The sequence below is a fragment of the Macadamia integrifolia genome, unplaced genomic scaffold (genome assembly GCF_013358625.1).
Source record: "Macadamia integrifolia cultivar HAES 741 unplaced genomic scaffold, SCU_Mint_v3 scaffold1843, whole genome shotgun sequence".
NCBI lineage: Eukaryota > Viridiplantae > Streptophyta > Magnoliopsida > Proteales > Proteaceae > Macadamia > Macadamia integrifolia.
The window spans coordinates 71,955-99,284 of NW_024868380.1; the positions used below are offsets into that span (position 1 = coordinate 71,955).

The 27,330-nt window shown below is 37.6% G+C and overlaps 1 protein-coding gene across 2 annotated transcripts in view; it reads right to left on the reverse strand.

The window, feature by feature from the left end:
- Positions 1-23,201, reverse strand: part of LOC122064976 (hydroxyproline O-galactosyltransferase HPGT2-like) — a 31,748-nt gene extending 8,547 nt beyond the window's left edge. The window contains exons 1-10 of one of the 2 annotated variants that reach the window (XM_042628772.1): positions 23,054-23,201; positions 22,814-22,952; positions 22,627-22,690; positions 22,505-22,554; positions 22,219-22,406; positions 19,921-19,981; positions 18,761-18,833; positions 16,493-16,616; positions 16,299-16,386; positions 5,059-5,109 (exon numbers count right to left, since the gene is read on the reverse strand). In XM_042628772.1, the coding sequence (XP_042484706.1) occupies positions 5,059-5,109; positions 16,299-16,386; positions 16,493-16,616; positions 18,761-18,833; positions 19,921-19,981; positions 22,219-22,406; positions 22,505-22,554; positions 22,627-22,690; positions 22,814-22,926 (812 nt within the window). In that variant the 5' untranslated portion in view covers positions 22,927-22,952; positions 23,054-23,201. The other variant, XM_042628771.1, reaches the window with a different exon arrangement.
- Between the last annotated feature and the right edge of the window lie 4,129 nt (positions 23,202-27,330).

Genomic DNA, 27,330 nt, shown 5'->3' on the forward strand with positions numbered 1-27,330 from the left:
GTACCGCATCCTCAAATACTTGAAGTCCTCTTCAGGAAAACGACTTTTGTATGCCAGGAACAATCACTGAAGGATATAAGGTTATTCCGTTGCTGATTGGACTGGATACGTTTCTGATAGGAGATCAACATCTGGTTATTGCACATTCATGGGTGGTAACTTGGTTACATGGAGGAGTAAGAAACAGCTGGTTGTAGCTAGATCTGGTGCAGAGGCTGAATACAGGGCAATGGCTTATAGAGTTTGTTAAAACATTTGGTCACATCAATTGGTCCTTAAGTTGGGTTATGACATTGAAGGACCTATGCGACTCTACTGTGACAACAAAGCAGCTATAAGCATTGCCCCATAACCCAGTGCAACATAATAGAACAAAGCATATTAAAGTAGACCAACATTTTTCATCAAGGAGAAGATTGATTCGGGCAACATCTGCACACCTTTTTATGAATACAGGTGATCAACTAACAGACATCTTCACCAAAGGACTCATTCCTCACCAGTTCAGTACCCTCTTATGCAAGATGGGAATGTATGACATTTATTCTCCAACTTGAGGGGAAGTGTTGGAGTTTATGTAAGAAGGTAGTTTAGGAACTGTCTTTATATTATATTGTCCTAAGCTGTTTTTTTCTTTTTCCCTTTCACCTGCCTAGCGAGGTCTATATAATTTCCCTAAGTTCTAATTTGAACATAATATATGTGTGAAAGAGCAAGAATGCTCACTCACGTTTTGCTCTCACCTCCCTTCTTCTTCTCTCATCTTCTCTCCTTCTTCTTCCTTCCTTTCTTCTCTCTTCTTCCCTCATCTCTAACCCTAGTCCTTATTTTTAACTCAAACATGTACAATAAACCACATTATGACAATTGAAAATGGTAGAAAATGTTTAACAGTACACTAATCATTAAACCCAGATGTGACTAAGAGAGTTTTTTCAGACAGCGGTGATTGGTTTGGTGTCACAACCATTACATATTCCATTTGTCCTTCTTTTTCTCTTGTTGAAGCTTGAGACCATTTAAATGAAGTGTAAAATGTGTATTTCACAAACAATGCAGAATCCTCTAATCCTCTACATCAAAACATCACTTCCCTTCCCCATAAAACTTTCCATGGTTCACGATTTTCATAGCTGTCATGGCTCAAAGGGGGTGGCTAGGCACCAGGCAAGCACCTAGTTGAACAAGGCATGCAATGTAAACTAGGGTCTTTAGGTGTAAAATATTATATTTCTTGTCCTTTAATTTTAAGTTTGAAGGATGTTTGAAGGATGAATTGCATGTAAAATGGAAATTTTGTTTCTTTTACATATAAATATACAAGGACTATAAAGAATCATATTTTTTGTTGGAACTTGGAAGTGAAGACTGAGTTTGCTTGGTCTTCCTCTTTATCTCCGATGCGATATAATGGAGACGATTTTCGGAGATGAATTAGATAACCAAAAACAGGTACATAAAACTTCCTTTTGTCCTCTATATTCTTCATCTTCTTCATTTTTTTCCCCTGGCGGTGACAGTGCTGTAGTAGTGTGATTGATGCAGCTTCTCCGGCAGCAGTGCTGTCTGTGGTTGCTGTTTCTATAGCTGTTCTCTTCTTGTCTTCTCCTAGTCCTCCAGTCATGCTGCTGCTTCAGCTTCCATGAAGTTGGCAGCAGCAACCAGGGAAATGACCACTGATGCTGCTTATTTTCTTCTCCCCCTTCCACTTCCCTCATTTGCCCCATTTCCCAGTGCAATCTTCTTCTCTGTTTTTGGAGTTAGGGTGCCTTGACGGTAAAGTGACTAAACGCCTTGATCTTCACAAACTGCCTCGATGCCTAGGCGATGCCTTGACAACTATGACCATTTTATTCCCCTAACCACCACCCCCGGGAGGTTGGGGTAGTCTGGGCTACTGCAGCTTCACAAATTAAGAGGGCACTTGCTTGCCTCACAGTCACTAAGTTGGCATTCCAGTGAGCAGTTCATATCCATTTAGTTGTGGAATAAATCTCAGGAATTAAATTCTAATCCACCTTGAATAGTTAAAATCTGTTAGTTTTAGGACAGGACTTGATGGGTAATGAATTTAGACTAAATAAATAGACCATTAGTTCACAGAATTCTCCATGCACTCAAGATTTTGTTTTCCACAAATACCCAGGAAAAAAAAAAAGAAAAGGGAGCTTGGAGACTACAGAAACTCAAGATGTCAAGGGGCACTGAAATAAATAGAAACTTTGCCCTACAGACAAACAGACATGAACACAAAACACACACACGCATCGTTCGGCAGATTTTGTGGGAAAGGAAGGTTAGTAAGAAACCAAGAAACCCTAATTTGGTAGAAAAATTACCATACCACCCTCAGTTGAAGACATTGGAAGCAAATCCTGTATTTTCTGAGAATTTTTCACTTAATGGATGAAATTACAATTCTACCCCCATTTATAACTTCTAAACCTATTACAACAACATTCTCAGCTTTTCCCAACTTAATGGGGTCCGCTACATGGATCCGTGCAAAAAACAAAATGGAGAAATTAAAGTAGAAGGAAAGAAGCACAGGCACCAGCAAAGTTAAAAAAATCTTAGCTAAATGGGGTCAACTGCTAAACCTATTAGCAGGGGTTAATTGTCCTCCATCGATGAGATGGAATGAAAACCACTGCGAAGCAGATTGAGCTTCCAAAAAAGGGAACAACCGCACTAGTGGTTCAATGCAGGCCAAAAATCTGGGCCATTCTTCAGCCTGTCAAGCAGCATGGTTACCCTAGGCAGCAAGGCTATCAATTGGGGTTCAAGCAGCTTCTAGAAACACAAAAAGAAAAATCCCCACTACCGATTTGGTTTTTAGCTGTTTATTTTGCCTTTTACAGAAGACCAAGTCAGTCAAAAAGAAAAGGGATTGATTCTGCCCTCTAGAAGAGAGTTCTTATTTCGTTTTATGTGTGTACTTATAGGCCAAGTCGTTAGTTTTAGATTTAGGAAGTTTTTGGATAGAATTAGTTTCCTTTTATAATATTTTCCTATTTTGCAAAGGCTCTCAAGCCTATTTAAAAGAATCAACTGTAGCCTTTTGGTCAGAGTTTTGTTAATGAAAATTGGAGTGTTATCTTCATGGACTGAGAGATTCGATTGAGGGGTGGGATGCCCAAACACATTGACGGGTGAGAGACCCCCAAAAGGTGGGGTGAGAGGCCCAATCCACACTACCTTTCTTCTTTCCCTCCTTCCCTTCCATCAAATTCTGTTCTCCCCTTTATGTTATTGCTTCTGTGTATATCTGAGACCAGTCGAGCTTCACTGAAGCCCTAAGGAAGAGACTGATTCAACTTCTGTTTGAAAGAGACAATCAAAGCCTGCGATTCTGGTTTTTGCAGGAGTTGGTTCTAATTCGAGTCCTGAGATCTCAGCTTCTACGCAGCAGTTGAGGGTGAGATTTGATGAGGTTGTTCAGGCCACTGGGAGCCACCTTCAATCCGGGTTCAAGTCCATGCTGAAAATTTATCGTCCATTTCTTGACGATTCCAGAAAAGTTTCCAATGTTTATCTAAAATCAAGAACCATCACATCTCCCTAACCAGAGTTCTGTTCCAGCCCATCTTTTGGGAATTTGTTGGACCCCACAAGAGAGTCACTCGACCGAGAGAGCTCGTCCACCTGAGATTTGTATGATCTTATTTTGAAAATCTCCCTATTTGACCTAATTTCCTCCATGGTCCAGGCACTGTTCTCAAGTTAAGTTCCTTGCTAGATATGATTCAAGTTTCAGTCATTATTTTAGAGTCCTAAATACTATTGTAGTTGGGGATTAAGTGTTAATTGATTCTGCCATACCTGCACTAGCCGACACCTATTTTGGGGCTGTTCCTTGACTTTTAGCTTTTTGGGTGGATATTTGTGTTGGAGTTTGACTTGTAACTAGGGTTGGGTACATCTGTAACCAGCCTGACATTACAGTGACACTAATATTTCCCCGTTTTGATAGTTATTTTTTCATCCACAACCAAGTATACTGTCATGGGATTTTTTTTTGGGCACGCCATGGGCACGTTATAGTACTGGGATTTAAGATTCAACTTTTAGAAATATGAAACCAAGTTATACTCTAACTTGGCTGACATTTACATTAGAACCAGTGTTTTTATATTTAGTTTTAATAATATATAATTCAAGAGATATTGTACATAATAATATATTGGAAAATGAAGTACACACTGCCGGAAAGGTTGCTCCATTGCGACCAGGAGGCCATGGGCTTGAATCCAGAAATAGCCCCTCCACAAAAGCGGGGGTAAGGCTGCGTACATCTGCCCCTTCCTGGACCCAGCATTGGCAGGAGCCTCATGCACTAGGTATGCCTTCTTATGTACACACTGCTAGTAGTACACGCCCTATCACACACACTCTCCTCCCTGGCCCATATACAAATTGTGAGGCACTCACTCCTGTGCATCCATCAGATTGCCATGGGAGATGCACACGCGGGCAGCATGTAGATCCCTACCCTATAATATATTTAACAATTGAAAGAAGGATATATAGTCCATCAAACATGGTTTATAGGCTTAAAGCTAATGTAAATGAAAACAAGGGTAATATCATCTGTATTGATAATTTGACCAAATAAAATACCTAATGTACATCTATTTGAAGACTTCCAAGTATTGGTGGTTTCAATAAGTATCAAACTTAAATTGTTTTAGAACTCCTATCTCCTGGGACTTTGAGTGTTGGATGTCCCTATGAGTTCACCAGTACCACATTCATTTAAATTAGCAGCCATTAATGTTTCAACTATTTTCGGTGTTATGCTAGCCCTACTATTGAACTCCTGAGAATTCACCCAACAATAATATATTTCTAACACTTGATCTTACAAAGTCAATAAGAAAATTCTGAGCAAGGGTTCCAATTTCCAACTAAAAAAGGAGATTATTCAGAAGATACAGAAAGAACTCACATGGGACACCTCGTGGCATACAGGCCATAGCATATAAGACAAACCAAAAATAAGCATTAATACATCATACATAATCATACGTAAATCTCATTCACAATAGAGATACTTACGATTTCTCATCCCCAAATTTCCACCAGTCAGGTTCATACCATGCCTTTCCCCTGGAAAAATCATAGAAGAATTTAGTGATCAAAAAGCAGATTTATCCACTTAAAATGCTTTTGCACTAGCAAAAGTAAAAGACAAAAATCTGCCAACCAATTCAAAAAAATTAGGACACACTCTCTGTTGACATCATAAACTGCATTAAAACACCATAGAAATGAATATATAAGAAACTGACATCATACCAACCAAAAGTTACAAGCCACTGCCCTTGAGTGTAGGTTATGAAAACCATACAAAAACAGATCAAGGAGCCATGACTAATGAAGGAGAAGGAGAGGGCAACTATTCTAGATTTGCTATAATTTGAAATGGAGATTGCTGTTAGTTTACAACATCCACATTTGTTTTGTTTGCAGAAACTTGTTCTAATTTTCTTCATATTAGCACTTAGGGCCATACATCAACCCTAGTATACCTTCGAGAAAATAGAGTAATTTACATGTAAGCCCTCGATCGCATTAACCAGTGAAAAATTTTGTATATAATAAGTGCATAGTGATAGAAATAAACTTCTCACAATCATCTCTCCGGTTTCCATTTTCATAACTACTCATAATTTACCAACTCTACCTAAGTTGGATAAAGAATAGCATACAGAAAATTTGATGCAACAATTCAACTCATTGTTGGCCCTGAAAAGGTTGGGTTCTGCACTTTGGATGTCATTTTGTACTGCATATAGTGCATTTTGGTGGTCGTTTTGGCACTGCAATCACAAGGCTGTATGAATCTGAACCAACCCTTCCCCACTTCTTCTTTTTTTTTTTTTTTGGGGGGGGGGTGTTGGGGTTGGGGGGCAGATGTAGATAAGTCATTTGGGCCTATTTTATTGCAAATAAGCCTTGGGTTGTGTTATGTATGTTTCAGCCTTTGATCCCATGGGTTTTCTTTGAAATGGGCCACTTTCATGGGCCTAAATTATGGGTAGAAAGTAGGAAAACGGGATTTAATTCATTAGTTTAATTAGTTGCTATTTAATTCAATAAAGGTTCATTAGGCCATTAGTTGGTTGTAAAGTCCTATATGGACTATTAGTTAGCTAGTCCTACTACATGTTGGAGTCATAAAGTCAAGTCCTAGTCCTATTTTGAATTCCTAGTTGTAGTAGGAGTGTCTAATCCTCTTTGGAAACTAGCTCCTAGTCTTAGTATGATTGTAAACTTCCCCTCTATAAATAGAGAGGCATATGTATCATTATGGAACAGATTTGAATGAAAGAAAATTTGCAACTAAATGCTTAGAGCAGCTGAGATAGCTGTGGGTGAGAAGCTCAGGCTGAGATAGCCACTTCCTTTATTCTATTTCACCCTTCTCAACCCCCCATCTGTTTTATTCTTCTTTTTCTATTTATTTATTGTAACATTCAAGAGGTATAATTCAGATTCTGATAAAAGTTTGCAGAAATCAGAACCGATCAGCAATCCTAGTGGGAATGGGAGAGAGATCGATCTCCTCTCTTTCTCTCTTCTGTACTCTGTTCAGCCAGGTCTTCAATCAAGGTATTCCAGGCCTCATAAGGGTCCCACGATCTTTACAAACATTCAGCTGCTGTTCTTGAAGGTTCTTCTCAGTTTTCTCTCTCTTAGGTCAGGAAATCAAGAAAGCTTGTAACTTCACAACCAGCCGTCAAAATCCTCTCAACTTTGGGGGTTTTTGTACCCTCCCTAGGGACTATCTACTCTCAAGAGTGCAGCTCAATTGGACTTCTACAGACCTGGCCGCACATCTCTCTGCCCAGCCATATTGCAAGTGTCTCTCTCTCTTATCGGGTTGGGTTTTGGGCTGGTTTTGCTCCTGTATGGGTTTTGTATCCTTAGGGGTTTACTTGATGGTCCTTTTTCTTTATTTCATAGTCCTATTTGTATTGTTTGGGGTTATAAACTGCTGGGGCAGTTTCTTGTAATCTACTCCTGCATTAGGGGGCAGTGTGGGTGTTTGGCATGTGGAACAATAATCCACATCTAGAATAGGTAGCTGAGTCCATTGACTCCATCCAAGACAAGATGAAAATGCATTTAACCAATTGAATTACGTAAGTGATGAAAGGGAAGAGAGAGCTGTGTGAGATTGTTGAAACCTGTGGTACATGATCTTTACAAAGACATGATTGTTGAAACCTGTTGGTGCGGGGTACTAAAAATCAATGCTTCTTTGATCACAAAGGAAAGTCAATGGTCCTCAAGGACCTCAACCCACTTAACATACCAGCCATGAAAAATCTAAATTGAAGGTTGCGCAAGCCAAGCGTCAACAATGTTACAGCCTATTCTTGGCAAGCAATCAGCCAAGGAATACTTAGCATACGCAAGCACAAGCAAAGGGACGCAAGCTGACAAATCATTACTTGCATTGGCTTACAAAGAGGTTTTGACCAATGAAGACACGGCTAATATCACTCCCCTACAGCAAGAAATAGAGCCAACAGATGAAGTAGTTGAAGACCCATATGTGGAGCGCCTTAGCGATAAGGCGGGCATAAAGCGTCGTCTTATTGACTAAAGCGTTCTTGTCTAATTCTCTTATAAAACCAATCTTTTTTGTTCAAATCCTAGTTGAATCCTATTACTCATATGTTAAATAAATATTAAAGGTTCATATTCATACCAATGTAAGATATTCATCAAGAAAACAAATCAATAAAGTGAATAAACTAAGTTCATCTTCATCAATCATCAATCATCAATCATCATATCATATTAACATATAATATAAATACATAATTATGAAACAAAATTATAAATATAAAGAAAAGAAGACATAAAAAATACAAGTATTTATTATACTTACCTCTATGATGCCAAAATGAGTGCCTAAACCCTAAGGTCATCCACTATATTTCTACTCCTGTTAAAGAAGAATGAAGTTCACCGCTGCCGGAGCAAAATGGTCTCCTAGATCAGTGGTTCTTCCTTGTTCCTTTATTCATTCTCAAAGCACTTTCTTAAAACCCTTGACAAAATCCAAACCCTATTTATGAATTGTGTTTTTGTTTTGTTTGTTTTGGTTATTTTTGGTGGAGTAAAACTGATCCCATACATCTCAAGTGTTAACAAAATCATACACCTACCAATAAAAAATCTATATTTGGAATCTTCATCAAGTAATTTTAAAATGTGTTAAAAAAAAAAAATCCCATAAGGCGCCACTTCACGTAAGGCGGAGCACTGCCTTACCATCTCTAGACCGCATCAGCGCCAAGGCGCTGGTAAGGCAACGCCTCAGCAGCGCCTTAAAAACTATTATTAGAAATAAGCCCTGGATTGGGTTATATAGGTCATGGTTTAAAGTATCGGTATGTATCATATTGTATCGTCCGATACTATCGGTATCGGCCCTTACCGATACAATACATAAAAATTTTGAAATCCTTTTGTATCAATGATATACCACCGATACACACTGATACTCACCGATACTCGACAGAAAATTAAAAATCGAGGTGAAATGTATGTTTCGGTATGTATCGATACGTATCGGTGCATATCAGTATGTATCAACCAATACATACCAATTCAGTGCGCTACGGTCATATAATGGCCAAGATGGGTCCTTTTTCATAAAAACACGATTTTTTGAGGGGTTTTTGTTCCAAAGTTGATTCTAGTCATTTTTCTCTCTAACTAAAGTAGAAATCAAGGTTGGGAACAAAGATTTTACATTTATGGGACAACTACAAACCTTTGATTCTTAATGTGATACTCTCAATTTAGTGTTTATACATAATACATGTTATATATAGATTTTTTAACTATTTTTTTCATACAAAAGTGTATAAAAAAATATTTCCTATCAATTTATGTGCTATCTTAGCGTAACTCCGATACGATACAATACCCTTCAACATGTATCTTAATTTTGGCTGACTGATATGGCGACCGATATCGATACTTTAATCCTTGATATAGGTGTTGGGCCTTTGATCCCATAAGTTTTCTTTGTAATTGACCACTTTAATGGGCCTAAAATATAAGTAGAAAGTACGAAAAGGAAATTACTTTCATTAGTTTAATTAGAGTCCTAGACTCCTAGTCTTGATATGTTTTGGTTGTTTTCTTTTAGTCCAACTCCATGTTAGAGTCTTAAGTGTCTTCTATGAGTCCTATTAAGAGTCTAATTATGTTTTCATTTGGTGGACAAATAGCTTAAGTCCTAAGCTAAATAGATTTCCCTATTTGAGTCTTTTTTTTTTGTTATTTCAGTTTCCTAATCAGTTTAGGTTTCCTAATTAGTTAAGGATTGAGTTGGGCCTTTCGTTTTTAGTGTTTGAGTCTATTTTTGAGTCTTCTATATAAGTTTAGAAGGGGCTATAACATTATAGACGAATTTGATTGAATGAAAGTTTATTTTTTCTGTCTGCAAAATTATTCCCTGAGAAAGGATGATCATTTGAGGGTGAGGACCCAGGCCGAGATAGCCATTCCCCTACCCTCAGTCTTCCCTTCATTCTCTATTTTCTTTTTATTCACCCTATCTGTCCCTGAATCTGATTTTTATTAAATGTACTAAAGATCCTACCTGGGATTGGATCACTTTTGATTCGATCTTACATCAATTGGTATCAGAGCCACACAAACTACAATAAACAAAGGTAAAGCTGGCATAACTAGTGAAGAAAAGATAGGAATTTGATGTTACCATTGCAATGTCAATGGCAATTTTGCTAAGTCATGTCCACAACGGGGCAAAGCAAACTCGGTCATCATTGCTAACGAATCAAATCTAGCAATGCTAGTATGTGAGTCGCAACTTGATGGTGATTGGACAATTGAAGGAGATAAACACAACGCTAAAATTGCAAACAAAAGTGAAGGCCCTCACTACGACATTAATGTGGTCTCTAAAATTATGGTTGTGGAGAATAAAGAAGAGGATTGGTGCTGAAATTGCATTTTCTACATTCTAATGGTTAGTGGGCCTTTGACAACACAAGAGATTGTGGACAGTGGGATTTGTGAAAATGTCGTATCACAAGCTTTTGTCATCAAAGGAAAGTTACAGATTCAACCTCACCCACAGGCCACAACCATATAGGGTTTCACTTCTCAACGACAATACATTGGAGGTTAACAAAAGGTGTTTGGTGCCGCTGAAATTGGGGGAATACGGAGAAGATGTTTGGTGTGACATAGTCCCTATGGTGCTAACAAATGTCCTACTTGGTCACTCATGGATTTATGACAACAATGTGTTGGTGGGAGGTACAAAAAATCAATGCTTCTTTGATCACAAAGGAAGTCAATGGTCCTCAACCCACTTCACATACTAGCCATGAAATCTAAATTGAAGGTTGCCCAAGCCAAGCGTCAACAATTATTACAACCTATTCTTGACAAGCAATCAGCCAAGGAATACTTAGCACAAGCAAGCACAAGCAAAGGGACGCAAGCTGACAAGTCATTACTTTCATTGGCTTACAAAGTGGTTTTGACCAATGAAGACATGAATGATATCACTCCCCTACAGCAAGAAATAGAGCCAATAGATGAGGTAGTTGAAGACTCATATGTGGATGCCCTATCTATGGACACATCCAAAGACATTGAAGTGGAACATGTAAAGTTTATCATCCCTTCAAGTATCTTGAAGAGCACACTCCTTGCCTTTATGATTACATTCGAGTTTACAAGGAGCTAGCCGAGTTTTACTATGGACTGCAGCTTAACCTTCATCACACCAAGGTGGTCATTCTAATGTTCAAAACTCGAGGTCGAGTTTTTTTTAAGTGGTGGAGAATTGATACAGATAAGTCACTAAATGGGCTAATTTTATTAGAAATAAGCCTTGGATTGTGTTATATAAGTGTTGGGGCCTTTGATCCCATGGGTTTTATTTGTAATGGGCCACTTTAATGGGCCTAAAATATGGGTAGAAAGTAGGAAAAAGATATTAATTTTCATTACTTTAGTTAGAGTTCTGGACTCCTAGTCTTGATATGTTTTGGTTGTTTTGTTTGAGTCCAACTCCATGTTGGAGTCTTAAGTGTCTTCCATGAGTCCAATTATGTTTTTATTTGGTGGACAAATAGCTTAAGTCCTAAGCTAAGTAGGTTTTCTTATTTGAGGCTATTTTTTTTGTTATTTCAGTTTCTTAGTCAGTTTATTGTTACCAATTAGTTAAGGATTGGGTTAGGCCTTTCGTTTTTAGTGTTTTGAGTATGTTTTTGAGTCTTCTATATAAGTTTGTAAATGGTTACAACATCGTAGACGAATTTGATTAAAATAAAGTTTATTTTTGTTGTCTGCAAAATTTATTGCCTAAAAAAGGATGATCATCAACTGAGATAGCTAAGGGTAAGAGAGAGACAGAGACCCAGGCTGAGATAGTCATTCCCCCTACCAGGGAAGATCTCAAAATCTAGCTGAATAGGGAGAAATTCCAGAACTCACAAATTGTGGCTTAGATGGAGCTAAAACTTGGAGTAGATGAAGGTCCTATATGGGTAACAAACCCTAAAAGATGAGATAATTCCGATGGTTGAATTGAGAGAGAGGCTATTGACATGAATTAGGAAACTTTATGGAGTTATGCAGAACAGCAACCATAGGCCTTCAAACTAATCTTTTGATGGTGCTTCTAGGCTTCAACAAACTTGCTTAGATCACTCAAACACTCTCTCACAGAAAATGGAAAAAAAGGTAAAGAAAGAAAATCGATGGAGGGTTGAGAAGGGTGGAGAAGAAATAGTGAATGGGCATCTCACCCCTCAAGGTAAAAGCTATCTCAGCCATGAGTAAAACACCCAATTTTCATAAACTTCAATCTCCTTTTTTCATTATGATCAATGGGCTTTAAACAGCCTTACAAAACTTGGACACAAAGAAATAATAAAAAAGAAAACTAATGGATGATTCTCACTTCCTAAATTGGCTTAAGAAATAACTTCTAATTACCTTGCCTCACATGTAAAAAGGAAACTACTAACTTACTTGACCACTAAGCTAGCCAAATAGGAAACGAAGTACTAACTAAAAAAGGAAACAAATCTTCCTAAGTTACAAAGCTTGCTTGCCAAGATGAAACAAAGAAACTAAAATCTAATACCCTAAAAAGTGCTGGCAGAGTCTTTCCCAAGCCAGCTGTCAAATATTAGACCCCAAGGTACTGTTCACATGAACAGTAACAGCAAATATCTAGTAAGTTTTGAAGTCGTTCCATCATTATTTAAAGTTTAGTTGAAGTTATTCTCTTTTGTCCATCATCTCTTACTTAAATATGAAGTCTATCTTAAATCTAATTCCTTTGGCGTGTTGAGATCCTGTTATCTTGGATTGGTTCTAAATCTTACTATGAGGTTAGATCAGTCTCCATTACTTTGGTACCAGAGCTATGATTAAACCCTATTCAAGGAGTTTTATTAATGTGAGTTCGAGGAAGCAGAACCCTCTCTCTAACCCAAACCCTAAGCAAGGAGTTTCCTAAGTTTGGCCGCCGCTTGGGATCAGCCTAGGCCGGGCTGCTCCACCCCCCTCCCCTTTGCTCTCACTGTCCCTTCTCCTTCACTCATCCTTTCCCTCTCACCTTCCATCTTCTTCCTCTACCATTCTGTTTTTTTTTCCTCTTCACCCTCTTCCTCTCACCCTATTTCCTATCCTTCCTCCACCGTCCCACACGATCGGGAGGTCGCATACCCCCTACCAACTTCCTTCTCCCATCATGTTTCTGACCTGGTGAGACTTGAGCTGTTGCTCTATGTCTAGTTAATGTAGAACTAGGATTGACAAGTCAACCTAGTCCCAATGTTGCAGGAAACTCTCAGATAACATTAGATCAAATACCAGAATAGTTCAAAACAGATTTATAACAAGGATGAGATCTGAGATTAAGAATATCAATCTCAGGTTATAGGGTTTCAGAACTGGAATATAGAAAGCAATGTAGATCAGTAGTGTGGTTTACCTGGGATGAACTGAGAGAGAATTTGATACCTAGGAGTGCTTGAAAATAATAAGAGAAAAGATAATAAAGTAAAAGTGGACCTCTCGGGCTTCTCACTGTAGAGAGTCAATTGGATCAACTCTTCATGAAGAAGACAATAGCAGCAGCCATTAATTTGTTTATCAAAATCATTCTGAGCTTTAGGAGCCTCCTCTTATTTATTTATAATGCTGATGGGGGAGAGAATTACAAAATAGAAGGTTCCTCAAAAAGGAAACCAAATATTCTCCTAATACAATAGCTACTAAAAACTGAAATTGGAAGCTAACTAAAATTAGAAACTAGTTGAAAAAAGAAACTAACTACTATGACTTGACTCAACTAATAACTTGACTCGTAAAGAAACAAATATAACTCAAATCAAACCCAACTTAAAAGGAAACTAATGAAAAATGAAACAAACTAGTAATCTCGTATGTAATCCTAGAACCCCTCTTTTAGACCCATAAAAGTGGCCTATTACACTCAAAACACATGGGATCAAAGGCCCAACATGTATGGAACCCAATCCTAGGCTTATTCCTAATAAAATAAGCCTATTTTGGTGATTAATCCACATCACTGGTGCAACTGAGAGCCGCCATCCAAGCTGCTGCTCAGATCTGGCCACTGCTCTGTTTCAGGTGTGAGAAACTCTGACTAAGATGCTGCTCTGATCTAGTGTGCGAGATGTTTCTGTTTCTGTTCGAGTTCCTGGTGCGGCTTAGAGCCGTTGCCCAAGCTGCTGATCAGATCTGTCGCTGCTCTGTTTCAGGTGTGAGATGCTACTCTGATCTGGTGTGCGAGGCATTGCTGTTCGGGTGGGTTCTGTTGCCTCCAACCAAGCCGTTACTCAGATTGGGTGAGACCAGGAATGGCTGCTCAGGCCTTATTGGTCTCACCGGGTTTCCATGCCCCTCCTAGAGCGAATCGTTTTCACCGCCGACGCTTCTGGGCTTACAGTCACTAGGCAGCTAGCCTCGCTTGGACAGCCACCAGCATGGCCAGCAGCCTACAAGGCTGCCATCTATGCCCGGCCGACAGTCGCTTCGTCGTTTCCCTCTGCAAGGCCGGCACCCCTCCAGCGTGGCTGGCTTCTTGCTGGCGATGATCCGATTCTCGTCTTGGCGACTGGAAGTAAAAGATTGGAGAAAATAGTTCAGGGTTTGGTGGAACCCTAGATTAAGTTTGACCTGGTTGCCCTTCTTCTTTGTAGTGGGTTTCTTGGCCATTTATTTTCCCTAGTGGGCTATGAAGTACTGAGTTGTGTGGGCTTATTGACTCTTGTCTTTTAGCCCATGTGGGCTTTGGATTTTTGAGTTGTATGGGCTTCATGCCTCTTGTTAAGCCATGTGGGCTTTGATTACCCTTTTGAGGGTTTGTATGTTCCCTTTGGGGTTGTAATCTCCCTACCCTTTTCTTTTTTAATACATTTATTACCCATCCAAATAAAAAAACCTGTTCAAGAAAATCTGATCCAACAAATATTCTCAACAAGATCACTACATGATCATTATCAAACCGTATGACCACTATCAAGTACATGTTAAAAGCTAAATATGGGCATTTTGCTAAGTTCTGGCCCCAAGGCCCAAAGAATTCTATCATAGTAGCCATTGACGCCAACTCAGAGATGGAGTTCTACAATGGACATCTTCCTGAGGAGGAGGTTAAGGAGCATCCTGTTGATGATGGTTCGGTGATCCATGGCACCAATATCTTATGTTAGGTTCCATCAACAGAAGTTATTGATGACAACAGTGATGAGGAATCTAAGGCGTCTACTACTACAATGGAAGCTGAAGCTGAGAGTGAAGAAGTACATGATACCATTATGGAGACCACTTGGGTACATCCATAACTCTTGATGAATGATAATGATTGCGACTTTGCACATATCGAGTTCTTTATTCCACCCGAATACTTTGAAGAAAAAGATATTAACATTGAAGACTTTCTTCCTAAAGACCCTACATCACCAGAGTTTTGTTTGGGATTGGTCAAAGTTGTTATTCACATGTTATTATCCCCATTGTCTCTACAAAACTCATGGTCGAGTTTTTTGTTTCAAGCCAGTGAGGGCTGACGTAGATCAAGAGAGGTTTAAGTACAACTATTCACAATGGAATAAGCCCACTAGTCTAATGGATTAGATAAGTAGCCTAATGGGTTATGGGCCATGGGTTTAGTATTTTTATGTTTTCTATCATAATAGGCCTATTTTGAAAGCCCGTATTTGAGGGATAAGTGGCTCATATGAATTTAACTATTTAGTTGTATCTTTTCCACTAAAGTTGTGAAGTCTTGGGGATATCAATAGGTTCTTTGGGATGTCAATAGGTTAGTTTCATTGTTAGTGAAGAAAGACCTTGAAAATGTAAGGTTCATTAAATATATTGAAATGAATCCCAATGTAAGTCCTTGGAAATGTAAAGGTATTCAGTCTATGAGAAAGTCCTAATGAAAATCTAGAACTCACCCAGCTACTTTATAAAAGAGGTTTCTTGTAAGCATTTTGCAAGAATTTGCATGAAATTGAGTTAATACAATTCTTCTGTGAGAACAGATCTACAATGAGATTATGTTCCTGGTGAGAGGCTGGGGCGGTTGTTGAGATATTAGCCTAGGCTTGGGGTGAGATTCTTTAAGTCATATATTTCTACTTCGATCTTACTTCCTCTATTATGTCCATGCAAAAATATCAAGTTTTGAAGCTGTTCGGTTGTTCTATTTTGTGCACCATCTCTTATTTAAATCTGAAATTTCTCTTAAATTCTGATATTTTTTGGGTGTTGAGATCCTGTTACCTTCAACTGGTTCTGAAGCTTATTATAAGGTTAGACCAATCTCCATTATTAACTAACAAGGAAACTACTCGAATAAGAAAACTGAAATAAGACTCAAAACTCCTATGTATTTAACTCTATCTAAAACTCCCATAATAAGATAATTAAAATTACAAAGAATCCCGATCCATATCTGTCCTTTTTTGGGTAAATTTCTCTTTTACGATCTGCATCAGTCAACTTCGAAGAAACAAAAATATAACCTTTTTCACAAGGAAATGATGCACCAAGAGCAAGAAAGAAAACCTCAATGCACCACAACTACAGAATTCCACAATAAACAAAAGCAATTACAATATGTAACAAATGAAATGACAAATACATATACAGTAACATTGAGAAAAATAAAAAGAAACAAAATTTCTTCATCACCTTCTTCCATTTATTCTTATTTTTGGGATAGAAAAGAAAGAAGTACTTACTCCTCAGTTATCACATCCCCAGACTTCATGCATCCAATATAAGCACTGTTTTGACCACGGCGGCTTTCAAGGATTTTGATTAAGCCCTCTGATTGAACATGAAAGTGTACGATAATGAGTGAATAAGCTATCTAGACGGAGTATGTGACATAATAATTCCATTTCTTTACAACAGGATAATACTGGATTCTAACCAAGCTCAAGGTTGATGCTATCATCAGCTTTTACATAGAATTCTGCATCCCAATTTTCAACTGCTGTACTGAAGAAGAACTTGGCTTTCTTCGGCGACTCTTCTTGAGCTTCCTCATGACCATCCTATCAATCACAAGAAGGATCTCAAAATTCCCTGTTTCACTACCCTGCCTAAAAGTGTTCCTATTTAGCTTCAAATTTTCAAGCCCAAATTCTTGGAAACAGATTAGGTAATGGTAACTGACAATGTTAAGCTTAAGCCTCAAACAGAACAATATTCAGAGTTAAATTTAACATCCAAAGCAGGGTCCAAACCAAAAAAGAAAAAAGAAAAAAAAAAATTGCTGGATCAATACTAGATATCACTGAAAATTCGGTACTAGAAAATCATACAATATAAGCAGGAAAAAGGTTTAAAATATTTTTAAGATTCCTGTCAAAGATCTCCATTTGCTAATGAAAATTTAAGTTCATCACATACTGTTGTGTTAAAAACAGTTGAAATTCCGGAAAATAGAAATAGTCCACTTTGAGCTTCTCTATTAGTCCTACAACTATGGAAGATCAATTTCAATTCTAATTTCTAAAAATATATTGAAACTTGAAACTCAACCAGATATTGCAATTTGCTGCTTCAATAATGCAGTCATGGTGGTAGCTGCTGCTGTAGCCAGACATGTTCCAGCCTACTTGAGTTTTTTGCTGATCTTGATTACATTCTAATTACACAATTATGTTTTTCTGATCTTGATTACATTTTAATTCCACAATTATGCAAGAGTTTTTAGTGTTCTAGAATCCACACAATGACTAAGCAACACTCATCACCTATCTGTGACTTGTGACAGATCCTAGCAACCAAATGAATTCTTGAAATATGATTTTATCGGTGAATTTTGAAACTCAAAGATTACATCGATTGTATAGGTGAACTGTGGACTAGTGGCATTTAGTGTAAAGCCACTTTCTAAACAATTTTCAATCCCTACAAGAATTACCAAACCCAAAGTAACAAGATTTCAATGTGAAGCTGAAGTAAAAATATTATACTATTTTCTTGATAAATTACATAATAATATTATGCTCAATGCCTTCAACACTAACATGTGAAAGCATCTAACCTTGAGTACTCCTATGGCCAGTGCATGGCAGAATCACCACATGTTTTCATATTAGAAATGTTCTACCAAGCTAAATCTTACACATGAAAATCTTTTCCGAACTTCCTATTGTTCTTTAAACCAAAAAACCTACTTGACAAACTGATTACATAAAGAGTCAAAAAATCCATGAATTATGCCATTTTAAATTTGGTCAAAGCTCTCACCATTTCCAAATCAATGCATATTCCAAATTTCTGCGCAGGAAAGCAGTTCATAGCTATATGAAATAACTTCAGTTGTAGAAAAATAAAAACAAATAATTAAATGATTTTGCATCATATTGAAGACCTTGCTAAAATTTCCAGCTTTCTGAACTCTTAGGAATGCCCCAGCACTAAAAAAAATAAAAAACTCCATACACAACACTTTTTGGGGACTGAATGCTTGAATTTTTATATTTCTTTCAAGAACTGTTTTTTCAGCTTCCTAAAAATTAGTTTTCTCAGCTCAATCTTTTTCCACTTGAATGGTGTTGAACCAATACATGTTTCCTTTAAAAACTGTACGCTTAGTGCTTTCAATCTGCTGGTATTGCACCACTTTCTATCATTCAATATTCAAATCTTCTGACAAATTTAGATGCGTAACTTGATTAAGCCAATAGAATGATCAACCATGTTACAAGTTAAATTAGATTTTGATGCCTAACAGAAATTCAAGTATTTGAACTTTAATACTAGTATTTAGAAAAAGGGATTTCAATAGCTATTCTTTCTCCTCATTGGATAAAAAAAAAACTCAAGCAACTTCAATAAAAATTATTTTACAAAAATAGGACAAATTCTAACAAAATGAATCACACTGATTCACTAAGTAAAAAGAGTGAAGAAAAATACCAAGAGAAATTAGGCTTAATTCAATACAAATATAAAATAAAATCTCCAGACAACTGCCAGTTAAAGCAGGAGAGTCCACTCTATTCATTGAGAAAGAGGCAATATCAGAAGAGATAATCTCATCAATAATATGCAAACAATCTCAGCAATTGGAACAAGGAGGGAAGTATCAACATATCATTAAATTATGGCCCCAATATCGTTTCATTTATGGTACAAGGTCCAAACCAATCAAAACCATGACAATCAGTTGCGTTCAACTACTTACAAGAATCAAGAAATCCTTTGTCCGGCGATTCTCCTCGTCAATATTACGGTCTAAGCTATCACCTCGATTAGCACTGCCAATTTCCATGCATTTAACTTATTATGCAAGATTACCAATGAGAAAGAAGCTACAGTTAAAGCAAAGAAAATGGAACAGTTAAACTATGAATCAATCTGGTTGATGACGATGACAACTATGATAATTAGATGAACAACAACAGAAACAGCTATGATGAGAATCATGATAATGATAATAAAGGACTGATTTTCTTTCCATAGTAGATGAGGAATAGCCTCCTAATCTACATCTCATATGGCATGATACCATGTGACAGGTAGAGCCTAAGAGGTAACCAGAGAACAAGAAGAAGAGAACCCGAGAAAGAGATAGAGAGACAATGAGAGAAAACCAACGATCGATTTGGTGTGTGTTATTGCTGGTCCATCCTACTTCATTTATAGCCTTCATACAACTGAAATTATAATCAAATGAGGAAAAGGAAACTAGAATCCTAACCAAAAGCAAATCCGAAACTAATTAAAACTCTAGTCACAATAGGGGGAGTGGGGAAACTCCCCTATTGTAACTATTATGCTAACTTCTCTACCGCCAATAAGAATGGGACCACTATTTAAAACTCCCCCTCAAGCTGGGGCATATAAATCTCCCAACCCCAGCTAGAACAACACTTCCAAAAAGCAGGGCCAAAAAAGAGAACTAGTAAACATGTCAGCCTCCTAATCTACATCTCATATAGCAAACCAATTGGTGCACACGCTTTATGGATATATTGCCCACGTCATCTTATACACATGTCAAATCTCAGATAAATTGGACTTCACCATCTAAAAAAAGGTTTGAAGAATAGTTGAAAAAGTCAGACTATCTGGAATATTTTACACCACAGAAAATACAAGGGGAAGAATCTAATACATGGTGCGGGCCACCAAATTTTACAAGTGACATATCTAAAGGATACCCCACTTATCCAATGGTCAGAATAACCGAATTAGCTCTCCAAATGACTTAAGGGGGTAAAAAAAAAACCTACCTAACAAGCAACGGCTTCCAGATAGTGTAACCTTTTTCATAACAATACAATACCAATTAATACTTAATATAGGAAAAATAAAGATAAAGTTCCAAGAGTTTGGGATAACCTCCGACCAATTACAAAACGTATGACCACTCCTCTATCCTCAAGTTGTTGTAAAGCATCACCTGAATGCAAGTACCAACAAAGTGAATCTCAAAAATGGATATTGGTAATAAGAATTTAAGCAATTTTCGGATAAGATCAAGTTAAAATGATATATAAAATTAATTAAAGAATTAGAAGTCAATAATTTGATTCTAAATTGGCACAGTAAGGCAACCACATGAAAGAGAGCAAAGCAAAGGAAAACAACTTGGCACCAAATCAACAAGACAGGAAAATGCCAAATCATAAGAATTTATGACTAAAAGAGAAGACATAAATGACTGTGATCAGCCCACCAAAATTCAGAAACAATCCATGAGGTGAAAGTCTGCCGATTCAGGCCTAATCAACCAAGTCGATGCGCAGGCCAGACACACTCATGGAAGCATGTTGGCATTTTTTTCCCCCTCAACGGTCAGAAAATTGTATTAAAAAGAAAAGGATAAAATAGAGTACATCATTAATGCCTAGGCATTCTCAGACGGATACAAGAACACAGAAAGAGCTTAGAAACTCCCACCTTCGGCATTGCCATCAACAGGAAGAAACCAAGCCACGATCAAACATTAACTAGAGAATCGGAAACACAATCTCCCAATCATATCATTTTGGATTTCAGTCTGAATAGATAAGGGGGAGATCGACCTCAAGGAGGATACCCCAAACTTTGCAACCTCTTCAGCTAAGAAATCGCAACCGGATTAAATTTCCGTAACACATCGGGTAATCTTTAATCGATAGAGACCAGATAAGATTGCAAGGAGACCCATTGCTACCCAAAAAACCAAGACACACGATTTCCTCGAATCAAGAGAACAATAGCTATAGATTCACATTCAATCCATAGGTTGTCAATTCATAACTCCTTAGCCTTAGAAATGCCAGTTATTAGAGCAGAACATTAAGCGATGAAGTTTGAGGAATGACCCAAATACTCTTTAAAAGAAGAAACATAGCCCAAATGATCTCTGAATATGCCACCAACTCTTGCTCTACCCAGATACCAAGCGAGCACCTATTCATGTTCAATTTAATAACTCTTCAAGCGGAAAAAGACCTCTAAGACAGAAGGATCTGGACCTGGGCACACAGACAATCCTAACTTCCTTGGGCATAAAAGATCAGAAGCAGATTTAATAGATCCCTTGAGTTTATGCTCCGCCTTTTATAAATCTCGCCGAAGCATCTTGAAAAGGATTCGGACATCTCTCTTTCTACCTTCATATCTTCGAGAGTTCCTTTCTAACCACAAATGATAAAGAATGAGCAGCAAACCAATGATCCAAGCCCCATGAAGCAACAAGATTATACCTTTACTTTTCCACCAACTAAGTCAGTCAAAGAATGTAGAAGTTGGCTGCCATGATATCTCAAAACAGTCCACAAAGTGAGTCCACAGCTCTTGAGCACACCCACATTCCACAAGCATATGCAATGCGTTTTCAGAGTGAGACATTCATAGATCACGTCTGGAGGCAAGGGAAATATCTTTACCAGATACAATATCATCCCTTGGAAGCATATTTGGGTAATGTAACCAGGTATAATTGAAATTACATTGTGGGTATCTTAAGAGATGAGGTGTTGCATTGTCACATTGAGTCTAAAGCAAGGGTGGAGTTGTATTTTTTTGGTTCACTTCCAACTTGCAATTCTAGACTTTGAGCCAAAGTAGGTGAGTTATACATAGGATCCAGTATTGGTACCGTAAAGCCAACAAAAAAATAAAAAAGGTGAGTTTTACATAGGACGTGCAATGCTATATATATAACGGCTATAATACTCTTTTTTTTTTTCTTTTCTTTTTTTTGGTGGGGAGGGGGGGGGGCCTATTGGTTTCACTCTGGTGCAATTTTGTGGGAAGATAGCAGCAGTTCCTGCAGGCATGAACCCAGAAATGATAGGGTTGTTGATGAACATTTGGAGAAGATTAAATAAATGGCAATTTGAGGGTTCAATTTTTACAGGACTAAGTGAAGCTAAGAATAAATCACCAACCACAAATAGGAGCAGCACACGTTCATTTAGTCATGTATCATAATCATTCACAAAATTCTAGTATATCAATAGTTGCAATCAACATAAGAAATTCTTTAGGAGATTGATCAGTCTAAAACCGAAGAAAAAAAAATGTCAAAAAGTTCAAATTCAACGTAGTGAAAAAAAAAAAAAAAACTCACAATCTAAAATTGATACTTCCTACACTAAGAAAGTAACAAATAAATCTAAAGGGGGAGACTTGAGAACCCCAACTGACCTCTGGGCATCCAAGATCCTCTGAACATATTCCGGTTCAAGCGGCTACCAAATCCCGTATAAACTCCAATGACAGCGAGAAACCTTTTGTCAGCAGATCCACCTCGCTCCAACTGCTTCTTGAGGTACCCTTGACTCTTGGCCAATGTCAAATCCATCTCAGCTTCCACAATCCTCCTCTCCAAATCTCTGGAAATCAATTCAATTATAAAACCTACAACCCCCTTTTCGAACAAGCAGATCATCCCAAAATTTTAAAATTCCACACAGAAAATTAAATTACTTACTTGCATCCAAGTACCATAAGCTTATCTTCCAGTGTAAGTACTCTCGGCGGCTAAGGAATAAAAGAAGGCGGTTTGAGATCGGGAGAAAGTAATTACAATAAAATGTAGAAATCGAAAAAAACCTGGCCTGTATTCTTCCGAAGAAGGGTAGCAAGTAAAGTTCTGTTCTCTGCATCTTGCCACAATCTGATCATTCCAAAAGATCAACGAAATGCAAGAAATTGAATAGAAAAATGAAACTAAACATATACATTCAAATAGATCGAACTCTATAAAAAGAAATGAGGGATTCGACGGAAAGAAACAGACCGGCCAGCGACGTAGAGACAAGCGAGACAAGAGAGCAAGGCCATGACGAGGGAAGTAATGCTAGTCTGCGATGAGGATTTGGACTTCCATCTCCTCTCGTGCTTCATCGTCATTTCTAAGCTCTCCCGAAATGGAGAGCCTCGTTCCATAAACACAAATCACAAATCAGAAGAGGGACAAGGAATAATATGAAAGAAACTGCGACTCTCCACAGTGGGAAATGGGATTGGGAAGGCTCACCAGTTCGGGTACTGTCCTACACAGAGAGAGCTAATTTGATTGACGGTTGCTTACTTCTGTATAATCGACTTTTCTCACAGTACACGTCATTTACGTAAATCACATTTAAAACCTCCCAAGAAAACAAAGAAAAAAAAATCAGAGTTAGGATGTGTATGATGGTCATTCTATTCGAAAAACAGCATTTCATGCTAAAATTAGGATTTTTTATTTTTGTGTCAAATTTTCGTTTTTGAATGAACATAAATGTTGGAACATATTATCATTTCTAGCCGTTTTATTTATCCGGTTCATTTCAAAAAAACGGAAAAACTAATCATTGACATCAAAAGGAAAATTTTATTTTCTTGTCCTCGTAAGACGAAAAAAATGCCATAAATAATTTTTTTAGCATTTTTTCAGATAACTACCAAACGTAGCCTTAATCCCTAAAAAAAAGAGTTTCATTTGGTAGTGACTGGTTACCCGATGATGGGATTAGCACATGTTAGGTATGGTCCCATTAATAAATGGTCAAATTAGAGTCTATAATTGGGCTAAACAAGTCTTAGATAGGTTTTAAATTGGCTAATGACATCTTTATTTCTAAACAGCTTATAATTGAGCTTTAAAAGTGTTAGGCTCTACGCAGACTATAAAAAGGGATTCAAACATATTAGGCTAAGTTGGGCTATTAATTGTCTGATCCTAGTCGGGCACCCATCGAGCAGCACCCCTGCACCAAGAACAACTAAATATAATCAGACTGAGGTAGAGCCCATCACATTTATTCATCAGTACAGACCGGTTCGGGCTTTAAACAATCAGGCCTAACAAACAGGCCTTGGAATTGACAACCCTAGTTGCGGTAAGGGATTGAGTTCTCTATCCAACTAGCTACATAGCTTATGCTATCACTTAGAAGTGTAAGTTTAGCCCTGACGATCCAAACCCACCCTAAGCCTGAACCCAGTTTAACCCAACTATGAGGGCCAACCCGACCCAACCCTGTGTGGGGTTGGGCCAGGCTTAGATTGAGGCATAGAAAACCCAACCCAACCCTAACCCATCCTAAGTCTAACCTTGATTATTATTGTGCTTTGTAGAATCTAGGTGTCTCTCCCAGGCAAGGGAATTTCTTGTTGTCATTGAATTTCTTTTGTAACAAGAATATGATAGAAAACAATATAGCCAAAAGAGAGAGTGCAAAGCCAAAGGAAAATCCATCTTTAAAGAACAAGTCTTGTTTCTCTCTTACATTGAAATTTGCTTTGACTTTTGAGTTCTCTATTATAGTAAATGGAATTATTGAAATTTAGAATTGAAAATGTTAAATTTTTTTCTTTTTGTTTACATTGGAACATTGTACATATTGACAGAAAACAACTCCACCTACTTAATATTTTGGGTTGGGCTTGGCCCACTTGAACTTCCATTGTGGCCAAAATTTAACTCAGTTCATATTGTCATTGCATCTTGTTGTATGAATGAAGAAAGTAACTAAAACAGTTCAAGGAAGCTTTCCTAAGCTTTTGAAAAACTGACAAGATAACTTCATTAGTAGAAGGGACCCTTTCTCTTTAGACTCTTAGCACATGCTAGCACTTTGAGGAATTTAGGGGGCGGAGGGTCAGTTACGGTCAATGTTTTTCAGAGTTTGAAGGTAGTGGAGTGGTTTGAAGAATTAGAACTGAAATTGAAATCAGAATTGAATCGTGCTTATCGAAATGTGATTCCACTAAGAAGACTAACTAGGGTCAACCCGACACAACCCTGAGCCCTGTAGGATTAGGCCTCAGCATGAACCCGGTAGGGTTGGGTTGAGTTTTGGGACCTAAGGTTGGATTAGGGTTTTGAGAAACCCAGCCCAACCCGGCCATGTTTCACCCCTACTATCACCTCTTTGTGTATGTTTATTTCTCTATAAGTCATAGTAAGTCGGCCATTATTGTGTCCCTTTTCTGTTTATCTCCTTTTAAAATAGAGAATGGTTTTTCTACACATTCCACTATTGCAAGGAGGCTGATGCAGTAATTTCCACTATTGGATGTCGAAAGAATTATTTTGTATTGCTCACATTTCAAATTTCATACTCAAATACTATCATTTATGTTCTCATTTAGTAGTCCTTGACTTCTCAATTTTTTATATTGCCAAACTCCATTCAAACTAAAATTAACATGGGAGATGACTAATGGAGGACTTTTGTGTTTTATCTACCCGGAAAGTTCAACCCCATCCAATTTGCCATATGTTTTTTTTTTTTTTCCCTAGTAAAACAATCTGTCCTGTGTAAGGGTTTTCAAAACTAACCAGAAACTGTTTACCAAAATTGTGAAATCATTTAATAAATGGTTCTATTGTGGTTCTAAGAATGAGACCATTTAGTCAAATGATTTAAACAGTACAGAATCGTTTAGACCAATAGTAAATCATGATTAGAATAAAAAGACATTCAAACATTTTGAATAAAAAATTAAAACATGTAAACATCTATAACTTCACAATTATTAAGATAAAACACATACCGACAAAAAATTCAAATCAATTTAATATTAACTTTACATCCATTATTTTAGTAATAAAAAGAAAAAAGTTGCTTCGATGAAAAATTAAAAAATCTAATATTAGTTTTGCATAAAACTTCTTGCACCAAATCGAACAGTTTAACACCCTTAGCCATATGGCACTAGGGGTGCATCCAAAGGGATAACATATCCAAGAAAATCATTTCCAAAAATAGAAAAATACAAAATATAGCAACACAATTGGCTAGGATTATTAAATGTAATAGTGGGACCGATCCATGGAAAAAAATCGTCTGCAATTCCGATCTCATACAATTCCGTGAAATACCACCTTCAGGGGGTGACACGTGTATTGATACTAATGCAATGGTCAAGATCTGATTTAAATGTCTCTTCACTGATTTAAGGTTTTATTAGTTATACCAGATATGGACCATTGTATTGGTATCAATACACGTGTCACCCTCTCAAGGTGGTATTTCACAGAATTGTACGAGATCGAAATTGCAGACGATTTCAACCCCCGATCCATATTTAGAGGCCTTAGACAGGGAGACCAGACCTCCCCATGTTTATACATCTTTAGCTACGAAGGCTTTCTCTAGAATGCTATTCCATGTTGAACACCTAAAAAAAAAAAACAAATATAAATTGTAAAGGTATCTACAACGGCCCTATCAATTTCTCAATCTCTTGTTTGTTGATGATAAGTCATCTTCTGTAAAGCCAATGAAAATAAGGATCCGGCTCCTCTCCTGGGCATCCATCGCGGGCAAGCGCCACATGTCTAGGCAAGGATCCAACGGTTCTCGATGCCTCGCTTTTCATGCCTCATTCGCTGTGTCTCTTTTTAAAGTGTTGGATCTTCGTCTAGACATATGACACTCACCCAGATAGCTATGAGCCAACCTGAGCAATTGGCGCTTAGGAGAAGAGCCCAATTCTGAAAAGAAAGTAGAAATATAAAAGAGATCATATACCTTTTTTGTGCCATTTCAGGACAGTAAGATATTTTCAATAAAAGTTCCATTTTTTTATTTTTTTTGTCCAATAAGAATGTTTCATAATTGAGTACAATTCTAGGATTCATTGTGGAAATAAAACAACCCCATACTTAGGAATGAGGCTCTTCCTTGAGAGATCCAAGATTTCTTCCTTTCATAATGTAGCTGATACAGTCAACAAAGATTAGATGAATGGAAAACAATTCTTCTGTAGACCCTAGAAGTTTGGAGGCCTTAGAATTAGATTAAGCTGGGACCATGATAGGGCTTATGAAATCATGTTAAAGGATTATTAAAGAGGGAATTTGGGTCAAATCCTAAAATCAAGGTACTTCCAAACTTAAGCGTTCTTCAGACGGAAAACCCACAAACTGTACTTAGATTTAGAAAAGTTTGATGAAAGTTTTAGATCATCTTTTGAGAATTTGTGTTCTAGGGAGATGGAAATGGAGACTCTATTCACATTTCTAGGATGACCCTAGGATTCCCATGTTAGATGGATACAAGATCCCATAACGGATCATTTGATTTGAGGAATTCTCTATGGTTCATCAACTGATCATATTATTTAATAGTTCAAACCCAAGTTCTTAAATACCTACAATTGTAAGAAACATTGGATCTACCCATGCGGGGGGAGCTACAGAAGTTCTAAGAAAAGGTCATGGTGAGAGTTGTTCACAAGGGCCAACTTGATCCTCTTCCCCAGGGATCCCAAATGGGGGAACCCTTAGAGATCCACCGACTCCAACTACCGTCCATGTAC